Source organism: Neoarius graeffei, chromosome 5 (genome assembly GCF_027579695.1).
Source record: "Neoarius graeffei isolate fNeoGra1 chromosome 5, fNeoGra1.pri, whole genome shotgun sequence".
Lineage (NCBI taxonomy): Eukaryota > Metazoa > Chordata > Actinopteri > Siluriformes > Ariidae > Neoarius > Neoarius graeffei.
In genome coordinates this window covers 38,900,386-38,923,496 of record NC_083573.1, presented here as the reverse complement: position 1 = coordinate 38,923,496, position 23,111 = coordinate 38,900,386, and the positions used below count along the sequence as shown (strand labels likewise).

At 41.2% G+C, this 23,111-nt stretch overlaps 1 protein-coding gene across 3 annotated transcripts in view; it reads right to left on the bottom strand.

The window, feature by feature from the left end:
• The window catches only part of epn1a (epsin 1a), a 51,648-nt gene extending 28,823 nt beyond the window's left edge, over positions 1-22,825 (bottom strand). For all 3 annotated transcript variants that reach the window (XM_060921653.1, XM_060921654.1, XM_060921655.1), the window contains exon 1: positions 22,806-22,825. In XM_060921653.1, coding sequence (XP_060777636.1) covers positions 22,806-22,808 — 3 coding nt within the window. In that variant the 5' untranslated portion in view covers positions 22,809-22,825. The remainder of the gene's footprint in view (positions 1-22,805) is intronic.
• Positions 22,826-23,111: the final 286 nt, after the last annotated feature.

The following is a 23,111-nucleotide window of genomic DNA, read 5'->3' as shown; positions in this document are numbered from 1 at the left end:
CGCTGGGCAACACGGACTTTCAACTCCCTCCAAAGATTTTCTATGGGGTTGAGATCTGGAGACTGGCTAGGCCACTCCAGGACCTTGAAATGCTTCTTACGAAGCCACTCCTTCGTTGCCCGGGCGGTGTGTTTGGGATCATTGTCATGCTGAAAGACCCAGCCACGTTTCATCTTCAATGCCCTTGCTGATGGAAGGAGGTTTTCACTCAAAATCTCATGATACATGGCCCCATTCATTCTTTCCTTTACACGGATCAGTCGTCCTGGTCCCTTTGCAGAAAAACAGCCCCAAAGCATGATGTTTCCACCCCCATGCTTCACAGTAGGTATGGTGTTCTTTGGATGCAACTCAGCATTCTTTCTCCTCCAAACACAACAAGTTGAGTTTTTACCAAAAAGTTCTATTTTGGTTTCATCTGACCATATGACATTCTCCCAGTCCTCTTCTGGATCATCCAAATGCTCTCTAGCAAACTTCAGATGGGCCTGGACATGTACTGGCTTAAGCAGGGGGACACGTCTGGCACTGCAGGATTTGAGTCCCTGGTGGCGTAGTGCATTACTGATGGTAGCCTTTGTTACTTTGGTCCCAGCTCTCTGCAGGTCATTCACTAGGTCCCCCCGTGTGGTTCTGGGATTTTTGCTCACCGTTCTTGTGATCATTTTGACCCCACAGGGTGAGATCTTGCGTGGAGCCCCAGATCGAGGGAGATCATCAGTGGTCTTGTATGTCTTCCATTTTCTAATAATTGCTCCCACAGTTGATTTCTTCACACCAAGCTGCTTACCTATTGCAGATTCAGTCTTCCCAGCCTGGTGCAGGTCTACAATTTTGTTTCTGGTGTCCTTTGACAGCTCTTTGGTCTTGGCCATAGTGGAGTTTGGAGTGTGACTGTTTGAAGTTGTGGACAGGTGTCTTTTATACTGATAACGAGTTCAAACAGGTGCCATTAATACAGGTAATGAGTGGAGGACAGAGGAGCCTCTTAAAGAAGTTGTTACAGGTCTGTGAGAGCCAGAAATCTTGCTTGTTTGCAGGTGACCAAATACTTATTTTACCGAGGAATTTACCAATTAATTCATTAAAAATCCTACAATGTGATTTCCTGGATTCTTTCCCCCCATTCTGTCTCTCATAGTTGAAGTGTACCTATGATGAAAATTACAGGCCTCTCTCCTTTTTAAGTGTGAGAACTTGCACAATTGGTGGCTGACTAAATACTTTTTTGCCCCACTGTATATCCCATCATGCATTGCGGTCACGCTGAAAGAAATCAAATTAAAATTCTCAAATTTGATTTAATAAAAGGCAGCGGCAAAGTAGTATTCAGCCCTGATTTTTTTTAAAAATAAATAAAAATTAAAAAAACCCTGAAAGATGCAGGTACTTTGTGTTGATTAATGTGGGAAATACACCCAGTATAACATGGATTTATCACAAAAATACATGCATGTATTTATCATTTTGAAAACCCAGCAGCCGACTGATCTGACACGTTTTAATTGTTCGACAGTAATGACGTGAATAACGGCGCAGTGTCCGAAAGTGTTCTTTGATTTTACCAATGAGCTCACTATATAGTAATTCCCAATATAGGGAGCAGGGAACGAGTGAGCAGTTTCAGACACAGGGTTTGTTTCTTTGTTAGCAACATTACAGGAAAATGGTTGAACCAATCTTCACAAAACTTTCAGGATAGATGGGCATTGGTCTCAGATAGAACCTCCAACATTTTGGTGGTCATCCAGTCAAGGTCACCAAAAAGGTCAAAATCTTTTTTTCTCTCTTCATGATATCTTCATTCATATTCATCATATTTACTTTTTTTTGCTCCAATAATTCAATTCTGCTTCTACGCTACATGATGGGGTCTCTCTCATTGTTTTCTTTCAAACCTTCATTTGCTTGTGTGTCTGTCTGTTAATCTAGCATCTAGACGGTTGCATCTATTGACTTCAATTTTTCAGGGTAGGTGAGCAATGGTCCATAGATTACCTGATTAAATTTTAGGGGTAATTGGATCAAGGTCACTGGAAAGGTCAACCTTTTGGTCAAAATAACATTTGCCATTATAACTCAAAAATGGTTGCCGATAGACAGATGTTTACTATTATGAGCATATAGGAACTCCCATATGGCCTTTCATTTGGCACCATGATCTTTGACCTTGACTGACCCTGAAAGGTCAAACTCAAGGTCATGGATTTTCAGAGGGCTGTAACTTGAACAGTTGAAGGTAGACAGATGTTTACCATTATCAACTTACAGGAAGTGCGACTGACACTGAAATGTCAAACTCAAGGTCATTGATTTTCCTAGGACTATAACCTGACAGCTGATGATTGAGAAATATTACCATTATCAACATATAGGTTGAAAATAAGTGCTGCCGGGTGAGGTTTGTTTTGCCTGGCAACACATGAAATAAATGGGTTTCTTTTGGCTCCAACAATTCCCATGTGGTCGTTCTGGTGGTGAACATTTGATGAATCAGATTTATCATCAGTAGGTGACATGAAATCCGCCCCCTTCGTTTGCACAAACTTCACCCACTGTCGCTTTAAGTTAGTTATTTAGTGTCATTTCTTGGAAATTTGTGAACCGAATGTCCTGTTGTATCAGAATTTAAACACCCAAACACAACGCAGCGCCTTCCTGTCGTTATTTTTGTAAGATTCCAACAATATCCAATCTGTGAGCAAACCACCACAGAGTCAAATGAACAGGAATGACCCAGATAACCAGGGTTCCACTTGTGACGTCATGATAGATTTGCCCTGAGGCAAAGCTGCCTTTTTCCAGGATCTGGAAGCCGCAATTTACCGATAGTTTGTGCTTGATAATAAAAAGGAACATATTATTTTTTCCCTGCTTTATTAATTCATTTTGGTCATTACTAATGTGTATTCATTTTAAAGCATTACATACACCAAGATGAATCCAGTTCAACCTACACCAACGACCTGGTTCTCCTTCACTAGCATAATGCTAGCGGTGTCAACCGTTTTGCTGCCGAACCACAGCAAACTACAGAAAACCTGCTGCTCCTGCTGGTCAGCGTGATCCTTGCCTAACTCCTGCACTTTAAGCAGCTTCAGATACAAGAACGTGCCACGTTTGTAAATGTAATGTAAATGTACACTAGTGGATCATTACCCATACACGTCAGTCTCTGTGTGTGTGTGTGTGTGTGTGTGTGTGCGCGCGCGTGTGTGTGTTTGTTCTCATGTCCAGGTGCCAGAGCTCTTCAGCTTGTCCACTGCACTAAACCTCTGTGTGGCCACACCAGGACCCAGAAGATCTGGGGAGAAGTATAGAAAGCTCAGCAGCTGTGCACTGCCTTCCCTGGAGGACGTTTTCTCCTCCTGCTGTCTCAGCAGAGCAGCCAACCGACTGAAAGACCCTTCTCACCCTGGACATCATCTGTTTAAACCGCTGCCCTCTGGAAAACGTTTCAGGTCCATCAAATCTCATACAAACAAACAGATTCCACCCCACAGGTCATACGTGAACTCAACACTGCCAATCAATAGCTCCTTGCACTACTGCACACTGTGTGTGCGCGCGCGCGCGCGCATGCATATATATATATATATATGTGTATATTTTATATATATATATATATATATATATATATATATATATATATATATATATATATATATATATATATATATATATACACACACACACACACACACACACACACCTGCTCTACCTCATTTTGCAGTGCAATGTCTCAGCTGTGCGTTCTCAGCTGCATAATTTCTTCCTTGCACGTGTGTGGATACATATACCTGTTTATTTTGCTCCTGCTACTTCGTGTTTTGTTGCGTCAATGCACCATTAAGACTGCTAACCAATTTCGCTAGACTCTGTGCAATGACAAAGGAAGTCTGAAAAGGAGGATGAGAGAAGAAAAAAGTCAACAGTGGAACAGAAGGAAGGCAGGAAAGAAAACTATCTGCCTGCTGAATATTGCAGAGCCTCACGGAGCTACCTGCAAATGATTTAAAGCTCCCTCAGACGTCCCTCGTGCTCGACTCCGTCGCATCACAGGGACACTTTCACTCAACTTTTAATCTCATTACAGTTCCTGTCCTGGCATTTGTGTGCAACAAGTTTGGTGTGTGTTGAGAGAACAGCCCAGGACACTGCAGTACAGGATGTACAACAAGCCTTCCTACTTTACATAAATATAACTGATAAAACTCATTGAAATGCACTCAACTCTCGATAGCCACACCATGTGCTTTTGAGACAAGAAGAAGGACGGGGGGGGGGGTCTAGCCTTGAGCGGAACAAAATCAAGTCACTACTTGTTAATACAGTAACGTTTAGGTACTACATTTGACAAGTATATTAACAAGGAATGTTTTATTACATGGTATTTTTTTATTACCATAACTTTCATCATAAATTTTCACCACATATTCTTAAATAAGTAATATTAATTTCAAATATAAACGAACGCTGTGTGAAGTGAAATTAAATTACCCATCAGTGGAAGGGAATTGCTTTTACACGCTCCTGTGTTCTTATCTTCGTTAAGGCTTCAGTCTCATTATAGCCTGTACACTAAGTGAAACTAAATCACACTGCTTCTTGTCTATTAAAATGAAAAAAGCTTTCCTGAACAATGTTTACATTACTTATCTGGTTACATTTGCAAGAACTGGAGCAACTGAAAGAGAAACAACTGCGAGAGCTTGAAAAGCAATGAGGCGTGTGGACAGATGTGGTCACAATCGAATTAAAAGCTCTAACATTGTCAGTAGGCATGTAACAAGTCATCTAATTCGTGATTCGGGTCATGATTTGATTCACCCATGATATTTTGAGGGGAAAAAAAAAAAGCAACATGTTCCTATTCTTTATCAACTTAAATTAGAGATGAAAGTGGAGCAAAGAAAAAAAAAATTTAACTTTTGAAAGTCAAACTAAGATGGGGGGGGGGGGGGGGGGGGGGGGGGTCAGGGGGCAACGTCCCCCGAAAATATTTTAATATAGCACGCAAATCCCTGCATTCTAGTGCATTTTAGTACTTATTTTCACTAAAACAAGTTATAACTTTTAAGCCTTTTTCTTTCATGTACATTAATGATTAACATGTCAAAAATATCTATTTTAATTCCCCTAGTTAATGAGTAATTTTCAGGAGTGCATTTAGAAAACGCGGTGATTTTCCTGGCTACACAGTTCATTACTTTGAAAAAAATCAGACAGTTGAAGGTAAACTCAGCAAAATCCCAACACAGTACTGTTAAAAAGTAAAGGTCCGTTAGAGTTTCTAAAGCTTTCAGGTTTCAATGTTGGGGACACTGAGCCTCGTTTATCAATCTTTTAGTAGAGTTGTACGTTTGCAGAAGCTAAAGTGAACTAAACATTTCCAATTCATATTTATGCGAGTTGAAGCAAACTGTTTACATTAGTTCGTATTGTCTGTAAATTTAAACACACCAATGAATACCAAATTTCTCATGTAAATCGGGGCGTAGCTAGGATTTTTCAGGTGTGTGTGTGTGTGTGTGTGTGTGTGTGTGTGTGTCACACACTGACTGGCAGCCTGAGTACATTATGTAACAAAAAATAATTACCATTGCTAGTTTTAGGCAGCTTAGAAACCGGCTCTTCCATTATTGCTGTTTCTTCCACGTTTTCTTGATGATGTGTTCTAGAAACGGCACTAAAACTTAGCTTCGAAACCACAAAATGCAACTTTGATGAGGAAAAAAATATATATATACACACACACATACATACACACAAAAAAAGAGAGAGAGAGAGAGAGATTACCTCTCTTCACGTCGAAAGAAGGAGGAAAGTTTTGCTTGTTTTGACATGGCGAATTAACACAAGAGGAAATACTTGTAATTTGCAACTAAAAAGACTGCAGCTACACTGGCAGCCTGAACATGCTTTCTAGTGCGATTGTGTTGCGCTTGCGCAAAACGGTGTCAGTCCTGCGCGCCCTAGCACATGCACCTAACGAGCTCCGGCACGCGCGCCGTTAATAAAGAACTATGTTTGGGCTATTTAAGGACTGCGCCCATGCAAGGACGATGTGAAGTATTACGCCGCATCTAGGAACACAAAAAATCCGAAAAATAAATTTCTCCATTCGGAAAAACAGATATTTTCAAGAGTTTTGTCAAATATCCGGATTTCCGCGTAAATCCGGAAGACTTTCATCCCTGTTAAATATTCCTTTTGTTAAACTTAAGAAAAGGTCTTTTTTTAATAAACCAACAATATTCTCCCACATTCGGAAAGGTTGCAGTAAAATAGCCTGTTAACTAAAACATTCCTTTCATTAAAAATGAAAACGTTAAATAGTAGGGCTGTAACGATACACCCAACTCACGATTCGAATCGCGATTTTTGACCCACGATTCGATACGCCCACGATTTTTTTTTTAAATGTTTTTTTAAAGTAGTAAATCTGACTTAACATTTACTTACTTACATTAACTATTTAATAACAAATAATTCAGACCACTGCAGAGAATGAGTAATATGTATGCAAAAATGAACAAATGTATATCCAAAGATTGTTTTATTTCTCAAAATACTGTTGAGCCGGAAGCTCTGTTTTTTTCGGTTCTAAAAAGTCATTTTTCCAAATCGTGTAAATCCGTTAAGATTTTTTTTGGGGGGGGTGGCTCTCTCACTGTCTCACTCTCATAGGGCCAATGACTTTCTGTGATCGCGGAAAACAGATGGAAATTACGGAATTTTTATGGTGAAACATTGCTCGCGTGTCAAAATGTAACTGCCGCAGAAGGCTTCCGCCCAAGCAGACATGCCTTCAGTGTTGCCAGATATTGCTAATGTTTTCCACCCCAAAATATGTTCAAAACCAGCCAGAAAGCACCTAAACCTGCCCAATCTGGCAACACTGCATGCCTTTCCGGTCAAGTGATTGGCTTGTGGCACACCTAGCCAGCCAATGAGCTGCTTGTTTACAGATTCGCTCCCCGCGTCGCAACCAGAATGGTGACCGCTTAAAAGAAATGAATGCTCTGCCAGTGGCGAGTGTGGACGTTGCGTGACTCGCAGAAGACTGTCGCAGGTCGGCGAAAAAACAACTACTAGATATAAAAAAATAAAAGTAATTTAAGTAAGTTTAAAATATGTAATTTAAATAAAAAGTAAAAGTATTCATAAATTGAAGTTTGGAAGCGCCTCTGTTTTTGGGCTGAGGAGAAGTTTGAAAGGGTGTACCGCGATTCTGCCTTCTTGTATCGCGATACGGATCGTGGCTCTGCGTATCGCGATTTCGATACGCATATCGTTACAGCCTTATTAAATAGGCCTTTTCTTAATAAGCTTATGAACATCTGTACTACCTTTATTTTTTTCCTTTAGCTTTCAGCAGTCTAAAGAGAGCTCTGATTTCTTATTAAATCTACTTATACAGTCAGCCACATAACAGCTCTTTCACATTTTAGATCTGTTTTTTTCTGAGCACATTTTCACGGCATTAGAGCTGCGTTACTTTCGTCTACAGCGAAGTCACATGCATTCCCGCTATTGTACGTTATCGCCCCCTCGGCTGTCTAAACACAATTACAGCGAGGAAAAACTACAACCCCAATTCCAAAAAAAGTTGGGATGTTGTGTAAACTGTAAATGAAAACACAAAGCGATAATTTTCAAAATCATGGAAACACCATTTCCATGATAGTACAAAGACAACATATCAAACGTTGAAACTAAGAAATTTTATTATTTTTTGGAAAAAAAAATGCTCATTGAGTTTGTCATCAGCAACACATTTCAAAAAAGTTGGGACAGAGGCAGGTTTACCACTGTGTTGCATCACCTCGACTTTTAACAACACTAGGGAACTGAGGAGACCAATTGCTGCAGTTTTGAAAGAGAAATGTCCCATTCTTGCCGAATATACAAGATCAGTTGCTCAACAGTTCAGGGTCTCCTGTGTCATAATTTGCGCTTCATAATGCGCCAAATGTTTTCAATGGGTGACAGGTCTGGACTGCAGGCAGGTCAGTTTAGCACCCGGACTCTTTTACAACAGAGCCATACAGTTGTACAGAAAGCGGTTTGGCGTTGTCTTGCTGAAAGAAGGAAGGACTTCCCTGAAAAAGATTTTTTGTCTGGATGGCAGCACATTGCTCTGAAATGTGTGTGTGTATTTTTAATTTTATATATATATATATATATGCTTGAAAGTTTGTGAACCCTTTAGAATTTTCTATATTTCTGCATAAATATGACCGAAAACATCATCAGATTTTCACACAAGTCCTAAAAGTAGATAAAGAGAACCCAGTTAAACAAATGAGACAAAAATATTATACTTGGTCATTTATTTATTGAGGAAAATGATCCGATATTACATATCTGTGAGTGGCAAAAGTATGTGAACCTCGAGGATTAGCAGTTAATTTGAAGGTGAAATTAGGGTCAGGTATTTTCAATCAATGGGATGACAATCAGGCATGAGTGGGCACCCTGTTTTATTTAAAGAACAGGGATCTATCAATGTCTGATCCTCACAACACATGTTTGTGGAAGTGTATCATGGCACGAACAAAGGAGATTTCTGAGGACCTCAGAAAAAGTGTTATTGATGCTCATCAGGCTGGAGAAGGTTACAAAACCATCTCGAAAAAGTGTTTGGACTCCACCAATCCACAGTCAGACAGATTGTGTACAAATGGAGGAAATTCAAAACCATTGTTATCTTCCTCCGGAGTGGTCGACCAACAAAGATCACTCCAAGAGCAAGGCGTGTAATAGTCGGCGAGGTCACAAAGGACCCCAGGGTAACTTCTAAGCAACTGAAGGCATCTCTCACATTAACATTAGCCAATGTTCATGAATCCACCACCAGGAAAACACTGAACAACAATGGTGTGCATGGCAGGGTTGCAAGGAGAAAGCCACTGCTCTCCAAAAAGAACATTGCTGCTCATCTGCAGTTTGCTAAAGATCACGTGGACAAGCCAAAAGGCTATTGGAAAAATGTTTTGTGGACGGATGAGACCAAAATAAAACTTTTTGGTTTAAATGTGAAGCGTTATGTTTGGAGAAAGGACAACACTGCATTCCAGCATAAGAACCTTATCCCATCTGTGAAACATGGTGGTGGTAGTATCATGGTTTGGGCCTGTTTTGCTGCTTCTGGGCCAGGACAGCTTGCCATCATTGATGGAACAATGAATTCTGAATTATACCAGCAAATTCTAAAGGAAAATGTCAGGACATCTGTCCATGAACTGAATCAAGAGAAGGTGGGTCATGCAGCAAGACAACAACCCTAAGCACACAAGTTGTTCTACCAAAGAATGGTTAAAGAAGAATAAAGTTAATGTTTTGGAATGGCCAAGTCAAAATCCTGACCTTAACCAAATCGAAATGTTGTGGAAGGACCTGAAGCAAGCAGTTCATGTGAGGAAACCCACCAGCATCCCAGAGTGGAAGCTGTTCTGTACGGAGGAATGGGCTAAAATTCCTCCAAGCCGGTGTGCAGGACTGATCAACAGTTACCGGAAACGTTTAGTTGCAGTTGTTGCTGCACAAGGGGGTCACACCAGATACTGAAAGCAAAGGTTCACATACTTTTGCCACTCACAGATATGTAATATTGGATCATTTTCCTCAATAAATAAATGACAAAGTATAATATTTCTGTCTCTTTTGTTTAACTGGGTTCTCTTTATCTACTTTTAGGACTTGTGTGAAAATCTGATGTTGTTTTAGGTCATATTTATGCAGAAATATAGAAAATTCTAAAGGGTTCACAAACTTTCAAGCACCACTGTATATATAAAAGCCGGATGGTCCCTCTCCTCTTTAGCCTGGAGGACGTGGCGTCCATGATTTCTAAAAAGAATTTCTACTTTTGATTTATCAGACCTTAGGACAATTTTCTACTTCGCCTCAGTCCATCAAAAAAGAGCTCCGGCCCAGAGAAAGTGGCGGTGTTTCTGGATATTGTTTATATCTGGTTTTAACTTGCATTTGTGGATGCAGTAATGAACTGTTTTCACAGACGATGGTTTTCTGAAGTGTTCCTGAGCCCATACAGTGATTTCCACTACAGACACGTGTCTGCTTTTAATGCAGTGTCGCCTGAGGGTCTGAAGATCACAGGCATCCAGTGTCAGTTTTCAGCCTTGTCTCTTGCATACAGAGATTTCTCCAGATTCTCTGAATCTTTTAAAGATATTATGGAACACAGATGATGTGATCCCCAAATTCTCTGCAATTTTACATTGAGGAACATTATTCCAAATTGTTGCACTGTTTGCCCATGCAGTCTTTCACAGAGCGGTGAACCCCTCCCCATCTTTACTTCTGAGAGACTCCGCCTCTCTGGGATGCTCTTTTTATACCCAATCATGTTACTGACCTGTTCCCAATTAACCAAATTAGTTTTTAAGCATTACACAACTTTTTCAGTCTTTTGTTGCCCCTGTCCCAACTTTTTTGAAACATGTTGCAGACATCAAACTCAAAATGAGCATATATTTTTCAAAAACAATAAAATTTCTCAGTTTCAACATTTGATGTTGTCTTTGTACCATTTTCAATGAAGTATAGGGTTTCCATGATTTGCAAATCTTCACATTCTGTTTTTATTTATGTTTTACACAGTGTCCCAACTTTTTTTGGAATTGGGGTTGTAAAATTACGCAGCCTGATAATCACGATTCATTTTTTATTTAATCGATTCACATCGGCATAAATTTGTATCATGAGTCACTGCTGCATGATGTATGGTTACGTGCCTAATTGTCCATCAAATGAATAACACTTAAGGCAGAAAATGTATCAGTAACTTTACCTTTTGTCTTGCGCAAAGTAATTTAACATTGAGACACTGATGAGTTTAGATACAGTTGGCTAATGTGTTTATAAGCTCTTCATTTATGTTTTCTTTCTCACCAATCAAACTTGTTCTAAAAAGCACTAAATAAATGAAAAGTTCAATAAGGAACAAAACATGCTGGGGCATCCTCATATAGGAAAATAATCAAGGACATGATGGTGCAACCTTGAAGGAAAAAAAAAAAAAAAAAAAGCTGTGACTACCCTGAAGCTGTAATGTGTTTTATTCTTCTTATACCACAGCAATTTGGCAAGGATTACAATTCTGTCTTAATTACATGTAGAAAGACATGTGATCTTTAAAAATTGATAAAAGTTTGTGGAATGTCTGAAACAAATTAGTTCCTCTTATAGCTCACATAAGAGCTATAAACAGGCCTTCCTTCACCAGCATCAAAAAAAAAAAACCCACACACAAAACCCGCAGCTTGTCATCATGATGCAGGGAAACCACAATGCCCTCCGTCCTGAAGACTTTACAGCTTTACCTTCAACTGTCAGTAAGCACAGCCTCTGGAGACTCCTCCTAAAAATACTAAATAAACATCACCATATCAACAAATGCACACACGGATTTTAAAAGACGTATGTGACGCATCAGCCACACAAGTGCCTGTGTACTTTAGTTACTATAGAAACACTAACGTATTACAACCTGCACGTTAATATAAGCCTGTCATTGGATTTACAGCTGGAACGACTGGCAGAGCTGCGGTTCTAGAAACCTCAACACCTTCTGACCAAACATACGACAGCACACAACTTGATTACATTTTTAGCCACTTTTGTGCAGCTCTAATGGAAATGGCTTAGAAATTTTAAATGGTTTTCAATCTAAACATTGTGTGCATTTCAGAGACTTAAACATGGGAACTGTTTCTGTAACACAATACCTTGTTATTTAATTAATTTATTTGGAAATTTACTGGAGCAATTATTCAAGACATGCGATATTCATGACAATCCAGTTAGTCCAGGGAGGAGGAAAGAAGTGTGTGTGTGTGTGGGGGGGGGGCATTCATTTCCTTGAGAGCTTCTGAGTTTGTGTAAATTTATGCATAAGGAGTCTGACTGACAGAAACCTCGACCGATCGACATCAAAGCATGAACTTGGTGATGAATTACTGCAGCTTTAAACAAACCACATATTCCTTTCAATTCCACGTACAAATTTAAACATGTTGTGAAACTCGTTTTATATTAATGGCTTGAGAGAAAGCAATATAAAAATCCAAAATTAAAAAAAAAAAAAAAAAAGAGCCATTCCACTGAATCGGTGCCATTTCCGTCCCTAGAAAATTATACGTATAAAAGCACATAAAAATGTACTTTAAAATACATTTCCTTCTTACGCAGAACGTCCTGCACATTGATCTGATTTCAAATTTAAGATATACAATTGTAAGGATGGCGGCACGGTGGTGTAGTGGTTAGCGCTGTCGCCTCACAGCAAGAAGGTCCGGGTTCGAGCCCCGTGGCCGGCGAGGGCCTTTCTGTGCGGAGTTTGCATGTTCTCCCCGTGTCCGCGTGGGTTTCCTCCGGGTGCCCCGGTTTCCCCCACAGTCCAAAGACATGCAGGTTAGGTTAACTGGTGACTTTAAATTGACTGTAGGTGTGAATGAGAGTGTGAATGGTTGTCTGTGTCTAACACTACGTTCACACTGCAAGGCTTAATGCTCAATTCCGATTTTTTTGTGAAATCCGATTTTTTTGTGAGGTCGTTCACATTAACAAATATATGCGACTTGTATGTGATCCTCAGTATGAACGAAAAGCGACCTAAAAGTGTTCCGCATGCGCATTGCAGGATACGACGACGTCACACGCAGTGAGCATGGCCAGTGTTTACGGAAGTAAAACCGCCCGGTTGCGGTATGACCCATCCAATCTAGCTTGAATAGCTGTATCCCCCCAAATGGAAATCAGCTCCCTAACCTCTGCATCCTTCCATTGAGAAGATTCAGAACCTTCACAGCCCGAAGCGTCCCTCGCATTGATGTCATGCGCAGGGGCGCAGATACGTTTTTTGAACTGGGGGGGACAAAAAACTGGGAGGGACAAAGCTGCCAGCAAACCAACCCCAACCCCGATATGCTTGTCAAACTTGTTGTTAGTAACCATAGCAACCAAGCTCGAGCTCGCAACCTGTGCAGTCTGTGCAGCTCAACCAACCGAATATCAGTCTTTGTTTTGTTTTATGTGAGTTGTTGCAACTATGTATACACTGCTGTGCACCTCAATAAACCGAATGGTAATTAGTCTTTTGATTTTTCCGTGAGGTTTGCCTTATGCAAAGAAAGACAGCATAGACGTTTTTTCCTCCCTATAAGTGGGGGGGACCGAACGAGGTGAATTTAAATCTGGGTGGGACGAGTCCCACCCTCTATCTGCGCCCGTGGTCATGCGCCATGTTGTTGTAACTTTTTTTGAGAGACCCGCCGCCTACTTCAGCGCAGAATAGTGACGTTTGTGGCTTGTTGATGACGTGTAAGTCGGATGAATGCGACCTGGCGGTTCAGACTGAAGTCGCATATGAAAAGAGCGGATAGGAATCGGAATTAGGACCACATATCCAAACGGCCTGGGTCGGATTTGAAAAAAATCGGATCTGTGTCGTTCATATTGTCAATAAAAGATCGGATACAGGTCACATATGGGCGAAAAGATCGGATTTGAGTCACTTCAGCCTGCAGTGTGAACGTAGCCTATGTGTCAGCCCTGTGATGACCTGGCGACTTGTCCAGGGTGTACCCTGCCTTTCGCCCGTAGTCAGCTGGGATAGGCTCCAGCTTGCCTGCGACCCTGTAGAACAGGATAAAGCGGCTAGAGATAATGAGATGAGATGGGAATTGTAAGGATTAATAAAAACTACCTAAAAACACTGAAAAATAGCATGGGTTACCTGTCCCCGCACTCTAACTTTATACTCAACTATGAAATATTATGATTAAAATCCTTCAGAAACAGCATTTCTTTTGCACTGTTGTGTGACTCCATATCCTATCCATGGTTTAATTTTTTTTTTTTCATAAGAAATCCACAATATCCTAGTTAAAATACACATTTTAGTCATGTCCCTGGGTTTTCACTCAGTCCTGCTACCCAAACATATTACCCCATCTGACAAATTTGGAACATTCCATAAATCACATGCTCAACAGGAAGTTACATCAGTTGTGTCTTCTGAAGGCCATGGGAAGACCAAAAGTTAGTTCTCTCATTTACTTTTCTGTATATTTGATGATTTTTTAACTTTGACTGATAAGGTCAATGTCAACATACTGTCCTGTTACTTAAATTATTTCTTAGATGATTTTATTTTAAAAATACAGATTTTTGGTAAATCACTAGAATGTGCCAAGTGTGGTCATGCTATTAGCAATGACGCCATGTGGCTTAATTCCATGTATTAGCTAATCCTAGGCTAAAAACTCAGTCCTGTTAGAGTTTTGGTAACAGGACTGAAAAAAAAATGCAGCCATCTTTGACTTCCAAACCTTGTAACGTAGCCTGAGGTTGACCAATACACATTTTGAATAGTTAAATATGTGTTATTATAATCAGCGTTGAAAAGATATAACAAATTAAGTTTAATTTGGGAGTGGTACAACAAGCAAATTAGGGATCGACCGATAATCGGCCTGGCCGATATTCTGCATTTTTAGGGTTATCGGTATCGGCCATAATTTCCACCGATATGCCGATAACATGCCTTTTTGCAGCCATTTCGTTCCTAACGCGACTGTCACTGCACGTCCTTTCCTGCACTCGCCTCTCTGAGTTCAAGAACATGGTCCCGCCCACCACAACATCTGATTTGTTTGGCACAAGAGATCTAGCCAATCGACACGTGTAGCTAAACGCTGTGAACTGTTTCAAGGCAGGCGTACGGGCACTCGGGCAGAAGCGGCACAAGGGATACAGCCAATCAACAAGCGTAGCTAAACGCTGTGAACTGTTTCAAGGCGGCCGTATGGGCACTCGGGCAGAAGCAGATCCCACTTCAAGGTAAGGACACGCTGCTTTTGCCACAATAAGTCACAAACACACAAGTTGCAAAAGCACAACATCATTATATGTTTACATTCTTCATCTACTACTCGTTAAAATTGTCCATTTGCATCTGTGTAGCCAGGCAAACTTAGCTTACAGAAGGAAGCACTTGAATTAGCCTATAACCAACTAGTCTCGCTGAAACTACATGTAATATTGTCCATAGTAAGCAGCCCCCAGCATAACGTAGGCTGCAGTCATTTTTAAATCCCCGTCTGGAAACGGTGTGAATGTGTCAGTAGTTCTACTCGAACAGTAGAATGACAGCCATACAGAGAGGTGGTCAAGGGAAGACGAAATAAAACGTAGTGTTTGTGTTCTGTAGGCTAGCGCAAGCCTACTGGCTATTTGTTATGGTGATGAGTAAACTTCATGATGTGACTCGTGCTCAAAAAGCGCATTGCACTTGTACATGTTAGGTAACTTTATGAAGCACTATTTGAACATTTAAACAAGCCAGGTGTGATATGGTGCTTTATTTCTCATTTTATTCTAACTAATGTTTGACTTTATTGTACAAATGCTGCTGGCATCTCCCTGCACAAAATTTCATGTTCAATTTTACAATTAAACATACATTTCATGGATATGAAGGTCTGTGTCAGTGTGTGCCATGTTTAATTTCATGTGAATTATAATGTTTACATTTATCGGCATCCCAATTCCATAATAATCGGTATCGGCCCTGAAAAAAAACATATCGGTCGATCCCTAAAGCAAATGGCACCCATTCGGTGGAGTGCCCACAAAGCAAGATTAGCCATTCAAACACAAAAGCAATGGCGCCGTATAGATGACTTGCAACCGCGTGATCAAAATGTGCTAGGTCATGAGCATCCGCCACGATGGTGGATACACAAAGCAACTAGGACGGCAGCTGCTGAAAGTGTGTCTGTAAACAATACTGAATTTTCTCAGTATTACCACGATTTGAACGATCAAGCAAAGATTCGATACAAAGAGAAGATAGATGTGTGGGTTTGACCCATGTATTATCTTTTCTGAAGATAAGACGCTTCTACTGACCATCGAGTACCCAGATATCGCGTTCTATCTGGTTCAGCTGCCGAAGAATCAAGTCTGACCTTGGGCAAAACCTAGCCCATTTTCTGACTGGGTGCCCAGTCTGGATTGTTTCTATCATAATTTTTCTGGCGCTCCTAGAAGCGAAATGGTAATACATGTGTTAAAAATAATAACAACAACAACCAAGTGAACCACGACAAGAGAATGCTCATCTTACAGCAAAATTTCAGCAACACGAAATAATTCTTCCATGATACTATCGAGAAAGCTTTTGAATCTCACGGGAGAGAAAATGAATACTGCAAACACGAGCTGGTTTGGTTTTAGCCTCTGTTATATCAGCCCTGCTTGTCTCCTCTCTGTACTAAGCCTCAAAGTTTCCTCGCCCTCTTTACAAATCACGGACGGGATTCTAAAAAAAAAAAAATCAGAACGTGCCACAGTCACGAGTACTGCTGCGACCACAACCATATACAGCACAAAGATAGCTAAAAGAACGCTTAAAGCAGTGGAAAAACAAAGAGTTAGGCATGCGTGACTGTTTCGTATGGACTATTGCTTGACCCCGCATTTGTATATCCACTGACACGGCCGACATCCGGGTTTCTCTTTTGCTTTGACGTCACTTGCAAGTCAAGGATGGGAGGAGGAGGAAGAATTAGTCCTTGTCCACAAGTATACACATACTTAGTGAAAACATAGCATTCACACCTTTCTTTGGGGGGGAAAAATATATACATCACATGAATTGCATACGAACAGCTTTTTGGAAAATATGTCTGTCCAAACAAAAATACTGAGATGAGCACACCAGGCAAATTAGTGATAATACGTCATAAAATTGGTATGCAAAATGCCTTGGAAATACCACTGAGAGCTGCGTGTGGAGTGTTAAAGACGAATCACACCAACAGGTGTGGCTAAAGGTTCATTCATCCATCTATCTTTATTAACTTCTTTATCCTGTCTAGGATCATGATTGGCAAAAGGTTTTAAAAGGGAAAATGGCAAAAACACAGATTTATGTGGCCTGATGAAAAGGAAAAATGGGATTTTTTTTTTCTTTAAATAAACCTGGGCCTTATTCCCCCCCATCTCTTTGCATCCAAATATTCACTCGGGACAGGTGGTGTAGTGGTTAGTATTGTCACCTCACATCAAGAAGGTTCTGTGTGGAGTTTGCATGTTCTCCTCGTGTCTGTGTGGGTTTCCTCAGGGTGCTCCGGTTTCCCCCACAGTCCAAAGATATACGGTTAGGTTAACTGGCTACTCTAAATTGCTCGTGTGTGTGAATGTTTGTGTGTGTGAGGGCACAGAAAGGAAGTGGCCACCCTACTGCTGCAATTCTGGCCAAGTCAACCGTATCTGGTTCGGCAGTGACAACAACTCACTAGGGACTGAAAACAGTCCAGCATTGAGTAGGAACACTACAACCAGCAACCGTAAAACAGCTTTACAATGTAATCAGTGGCTTGTTCTCACTACCGACAGCCTCAATGTTGTTATAAGTGTCTGATAACACAGAAAGGATCTCTACAGAGATGCACCTGTGCCCGTTCACCTCAATAACTGTGTAAAAACTGTAGAAAATGATTGTTTTTACGCTCACTGTTTTATCTTTCTCTTCTTCCGGTCTCTGACGCAGAACCCCATTCAGTGCCTGTGGCCAATTATCTCACAGGGGCGGTTTTCTGACGTTTACAAAAGGAGAAGTCATGCAGAATTTGTGGGAAGCTTTGTTGCCAAAGCAGCGCCTGAATATTTAGTTGATTTTGCCAATACGAACAAATGTCTGACAACTTGGAAAGGATCCCTTTTGTAACCCAGTTGTTTAAACACATCTAGGTGTAAACATGAGGTAATGAAAGCTGAAATTCCGATCCATCTTTGCATATCGAACCCAAATCTCTTCAACGTATAGCAAAAAACAAAAGTCTGCCCTTGATGTTCCAATACTTTCAGAAGGGACTGTAAATACAGCCCTATTCATATTGCATTAGTTTATCAGGAGGACGTTCGTCATACGGGCGGCACGGTGGTGTAGTGGTTAGTGCTGTCGCCTCACAGCAAGAAGGTCCGGGTTCGAGCCCCGTGGCCGGCGAGGGCCTTTCTGTGTGGAGTTTGCATGTTCTCCCCGTGTCCGCGTGGGTTTCCTCCGGGTGCTCCAGTTTCCCCCACAGTCCAAAGACATGCAGGTTAGGTTAACTGGTGACTCTAAATTGACCGTAGGTGTGAATGTGAGTGTGAATGGTTGTCTGTGTCTATGTGTCAGCCCTGTGATGACCTGGCGACTTGTCCAGGGTGTACCCCGCCTTTCGCCCGTAGTCAGCTGGGACAGGCTCCAGCTTGCCTGCGACCCTGTAGAAGGATAAAGCGGCTAGAGATAATGAGATGAGATGTTCGTCATACGTTTTTTACAAGTCTTCTCAGAGATAAAACTCTCACATCCGGTCAGCGATAAAATTACCAGAGCAGGAGTGAGTTTCTAGCGGCTTGTATTTTTGACACACCCAGATGTCTGCGTCACATGGTCACAATCATGAGCCATTGAGAACATGGCATCCAAGCGGTCGAAGAGGCACCGGAATACAGAAGAGACACTGGCTTTTATTTCAGTTTGGGGTGAACCAAAGTTCTATCAACAATTTGAAAACATAATACAAGACGCATGCAATTTAAATTATGAATCGGGAAGTGTTTAATATCTGTAGGTGGTCAATAATTAAATTTTTACGAGACTGAGTAGCTCGTTAGTGTCTAGAAATAGAAGTCAGAGACGTGGATGTGGGCGGGACTAAAACGAGCTTGGCGAAAAATGCCATGTAATTTTCTTAGAAGAGGATGGGGGGGGGGGGGGGCATGGCTGATCGCAATGGAAATAAAATCGGTAAAACAGAAAAAAATTTTCCCACGTCAATTTAATCCTGTCCGAATAGGACTAATGTTCTCAAAAATACCAATATACACGTAGATGGGTCTTTAGCATGTGCCCGAGACAGCTGACACAGCATCAGCTGAGCTGCAGTATAGGAAGATTTTGCACATGTTAGTCATAATTTTATCGTTTTCAGCTCTGAGCTTTACCATTTATAAGAGGTTTGTACTAAGGCTGTACAGTGCCTTATTGTCTATAATATACTGGTACAATTCCTCCCCAAAATAAGAATGTCATCCTGCAATACCGACATTACATTAATATAGTGGATGACGTGTTAGCATATATGCCGCAGCGTGGGCATCTCACCATCTCGCACGCAGAACGAGAAGCAGCATGGTGGAAAGTGGAGCACCAACCCCACACAAGCAGGAAGAAATAACCCCCTCAAGAAGAAGCAGCAGCAGCAAAGAAGCCTTTGTCATACGTACACAAGCACAGACTTAAGCGCACAGTGAAATTCGTCCTCTGCGTTTAACCCATCTGAAGCAGTGAACACACACAAGCAATGAGCGCACACATACCCAGAGCAGTGAGTGGGCAGCTCTGCTACAGCGCCCAGGTGTGGGTTACATGCCCTTGCTCAAGGGCATTTCAGCCCAACCAAAAGGAGCTTCAGCTGTAATATCCATAAACAACCTACTAAACTGGTATAGGTTAGTATTTGATAGTGTTGTCGTTGAGTCACTAAACCTCGAGTCTGAGTCCAGTCTCGAGTCCGCAGTGTTCAAGCCCGAGTCCAACACTCCAACTGCACCATTTGACAGTGGCTGTTTTAGCCCCATTAACATTAGTTTGTTCCTGAACATGACGTATGAACAGGTGAATACGCTTCTCTTTGTCAGGGAGCATCCAGTATTCTGTCAGAGACGGCTGGGAGATGGATGCAAGTGTAGAAGGTGTGTTTATTAATATAAGTGAAGAGGGTAAACAATCCAGAACGGCAGGCAAAATCGTAAAACAGACAATAGGTCGAGCGAGGCACAAACAGGCTATCGTAAACTCGGCAGAATCAAAAAGACGAGAAACAGGAAATCAGGGATCAGGGAACCCAAACAAGGAAATAAGGCTCGGTAATGCATCAGCAACGCAACTCAATACTTCCTAAAGTAAGTGTGTTTTCAGTTTTTATATCAGCACACTGATGGTGCCTTAATCCTGTGCAGGTGTGAGTCATTTACAGAGCGCGCGCGAGAGTCTAGGTGTGACACTCTTGCATGAAATTAGGACAAAAATTAATGTAGATATGCCAAATTATGATGGCATGTTACAAAAAGAAAAGGAAAAAAATCCGAGTTATCGTCTTCAATTCACAAATCCGAATGCAGTTAATGCACGAGTCCGAGTCAAGTCACGAGTACAACAAGCCTGGTATTTGATGACGGTCAGGGTTGAGTTTTACTTCTTGGGCAGCACGGTGGTGCAAGTGTCGCACAGTCGCCTCACAGCAAGAAGCTTCTGGGTTCAAACCCAGCGGCCAGCGAGGGCCTTTGTGTGTGGAGTTTGCATGTTCTCTGTGTCTGCGTGGGTTTTCCCCCACAGTTCAAAAGACATGCGGTTAGGTTAGTATGGGACGGCCTTGAGCGAGGCACCTAACTCCCAACTGCTCCCTAAGTGCTGTTAGCATGGCTGCCCACTGCTCTGGGTATGTGTGTGTGTGCTCATTACTCACGTGTGTGTTCACTGCTTCAGATGGGTTAAATGCAGAAAGGAAATTTCACAAGTGTGTGACGAATAAAGTTGTGCTTTCTTTTCTTTCATTGTTTATGATCAGCACTCAGGACTGTATACTGATGCGACTCATGGCCAAAAAGATCGTGTTGAAGGCTACCATTTTCATATCCTCACTACAAAAACAAAGAGCATAAAATATCGTGATATTATTTCAAGTCTGTATCGCCAGTCGGCACGAGTCGATGCAAATCGGCTGTGCTGTCTAAACATGGAGGGAATTTTTATTTTGCCATGGCTTATGAAAACATATACACTCTTCCAACTTTATTAACAGACTCATAAATGAGACTCGATGATCGTGTCGAGGAGGGAGAAGCAGGTTCGAGTCTGTCCTGTCCTTCAGAACGGCAGGAACTCAAGCGACCACCTCGGTGCAGATTCAAGGTCAAACTGTCGCACTTCAAACCACCTTATTATTAACACGTCCCATTACAGACTATATAACCTACAGAAACCGGGTCTCTGCATGTATACCGCACCACGCAGATGTATTAATCCGAGACTGTGTTAGTAGAGGATCTACAGAACAAAAAACAAAAACAACAAGCACAAGTGTCTTTGACCATGAAGAGCTTCAGAAGTGAGGTTTATAGCAAACACAAGCACAGCAGCAGCCTGAAGTTAAGAAGGAACCTGTCCTAAATGATCAGGAGTGGCAGATGACGCACTGTATAAATAATGATTGCATAATAGTGAAACCTGATAACAGATTCAAAAGTCGAGTTGGCAAAGATCAGAGCAAAGTCCTATAGACTTGAGTGCATATATTAGCAAAGTCGGAAACTCAGTGCACTGATGGCAGAGTTCTCTTTCTCTGCACACTAGACCTCAAAACATACAGGACACGAAGTGATCGAGCTAACAAGTGGTTTGAAGAAGCAACACGAAAAACAGGGCTGGTTTTAGTGCTGTCTATTACATTACACTGCAGTGAGGTTTTATAGATATAAAAAGTGGGGAACAAAAAAAAAAACACACACACAGTGAATGCGCTGTAAACAATTAACAGCACCAAATACTAATATTTTGTTGCTTTTTTTAAAAAAGTCATGAGGTCAAACTAAAACTAAAAGAAACAGGAATACACGCCTAACATGCTAACAAGAGCACTAGCTAGCCTAGCTAGCTACAGAACACAACATACAACAACCTTTCAAAAGACCAAACAAACCTACAAAACAAACTCGTGACAAAAATGTAAAGTAAAAAAAAATACTACTAATAAAACTCGAGTTAATAAATAATACGAAACCGCACCTATGTTGTAAAACAAAATAATAAAAAATAAATAAATATGACATTCAAGCAGTGGTTCGTGGTGTCTTTTGACAGCCCGCACAACACACCCTCCTGACTGACTTTAGCTCAGCTCAGTTAGCCTCCCACCCAGACCCAACTCACCGGAGCAACCAACCAGCTAGCAGCAAAAGAAAATAAAGAACAACATTAGCACAATAAACAACTAAAGTTACCTGACTTGAGGACACTGCAGACAGAGGAAAATGCGCTAGTCCAAAAAGTAAAGCTTCATAAAAGTTAAAAAAAAAAAAAAAAAGTTCGCCGTCACCTTTTCACTCGGTCATTCATGCCTCTGTTTCTGTACTCAGAGTTAGCGATAAACTAACACCGCTGGCACGGTCTTATCGAGCTAACGCGTTAGCTTAGCACACCCTTACTCACTCACTCACCGTTCAAACCTGACGCTGTCAGGTTAAAGACATCAACACGTATCGACAGGAACGGAGAAAATCACAAATTCCGTCACGAAATGAATTTAAAACGAGCCATTTATGACACCAGAGTGAAGAGCTGCGGCTAGCTACACAAACTTAGCAGTTCTTCTACTGGCAGTCAGAGATGAGGGCGGAATCCTAAATAGCGCCTTACTTCACTACTTAATGTACACTACACAGCCGAAGAAGTGAACGGCTTGTACGCCCTATATAGTGCACTAGAAGCGCTATTTGGGATTCAGTTCTGGGCTCTTTCGAAAACCCGCATGCTATCTTACTAAATAGTATTACAGCAAAATCTAATTCTAAATATCACGCCACTTTTAGCTGTTTAGTAGGGAAGTATACAACTCGGTGTATTTTTATTTATTTTTATTCTGTGATAGAGTCACTTGACATTAACTTTCTTTAATGGGGCTGGTCTATCCAAGATTCATAATTTAAAGGTACTGTAACGTTACCATGCAAACGCTGACCCTGGTGTTGGTTGATACAAGAAAATGGCGGCACTTCCGCTTCCTGTCTGACCCAGCAGCACCGCCTAACAAAAATAGATAGAGCTTGAAATATTAATGATTACTGATGGATCAAAAGTGGTAAATGTAGCATTGGAATTTATATTCCAGAATTCAAAAAAACATATGGCTATAGACTGAATAATTTCCTATCAGTTTACTCAATTGAAATGGCTGGAATTCTTTCTGCATTAAGATGGATTGAAGAAATCAAACCACTCAAGTCAGTTATATGTACAGATTCAATGTCAG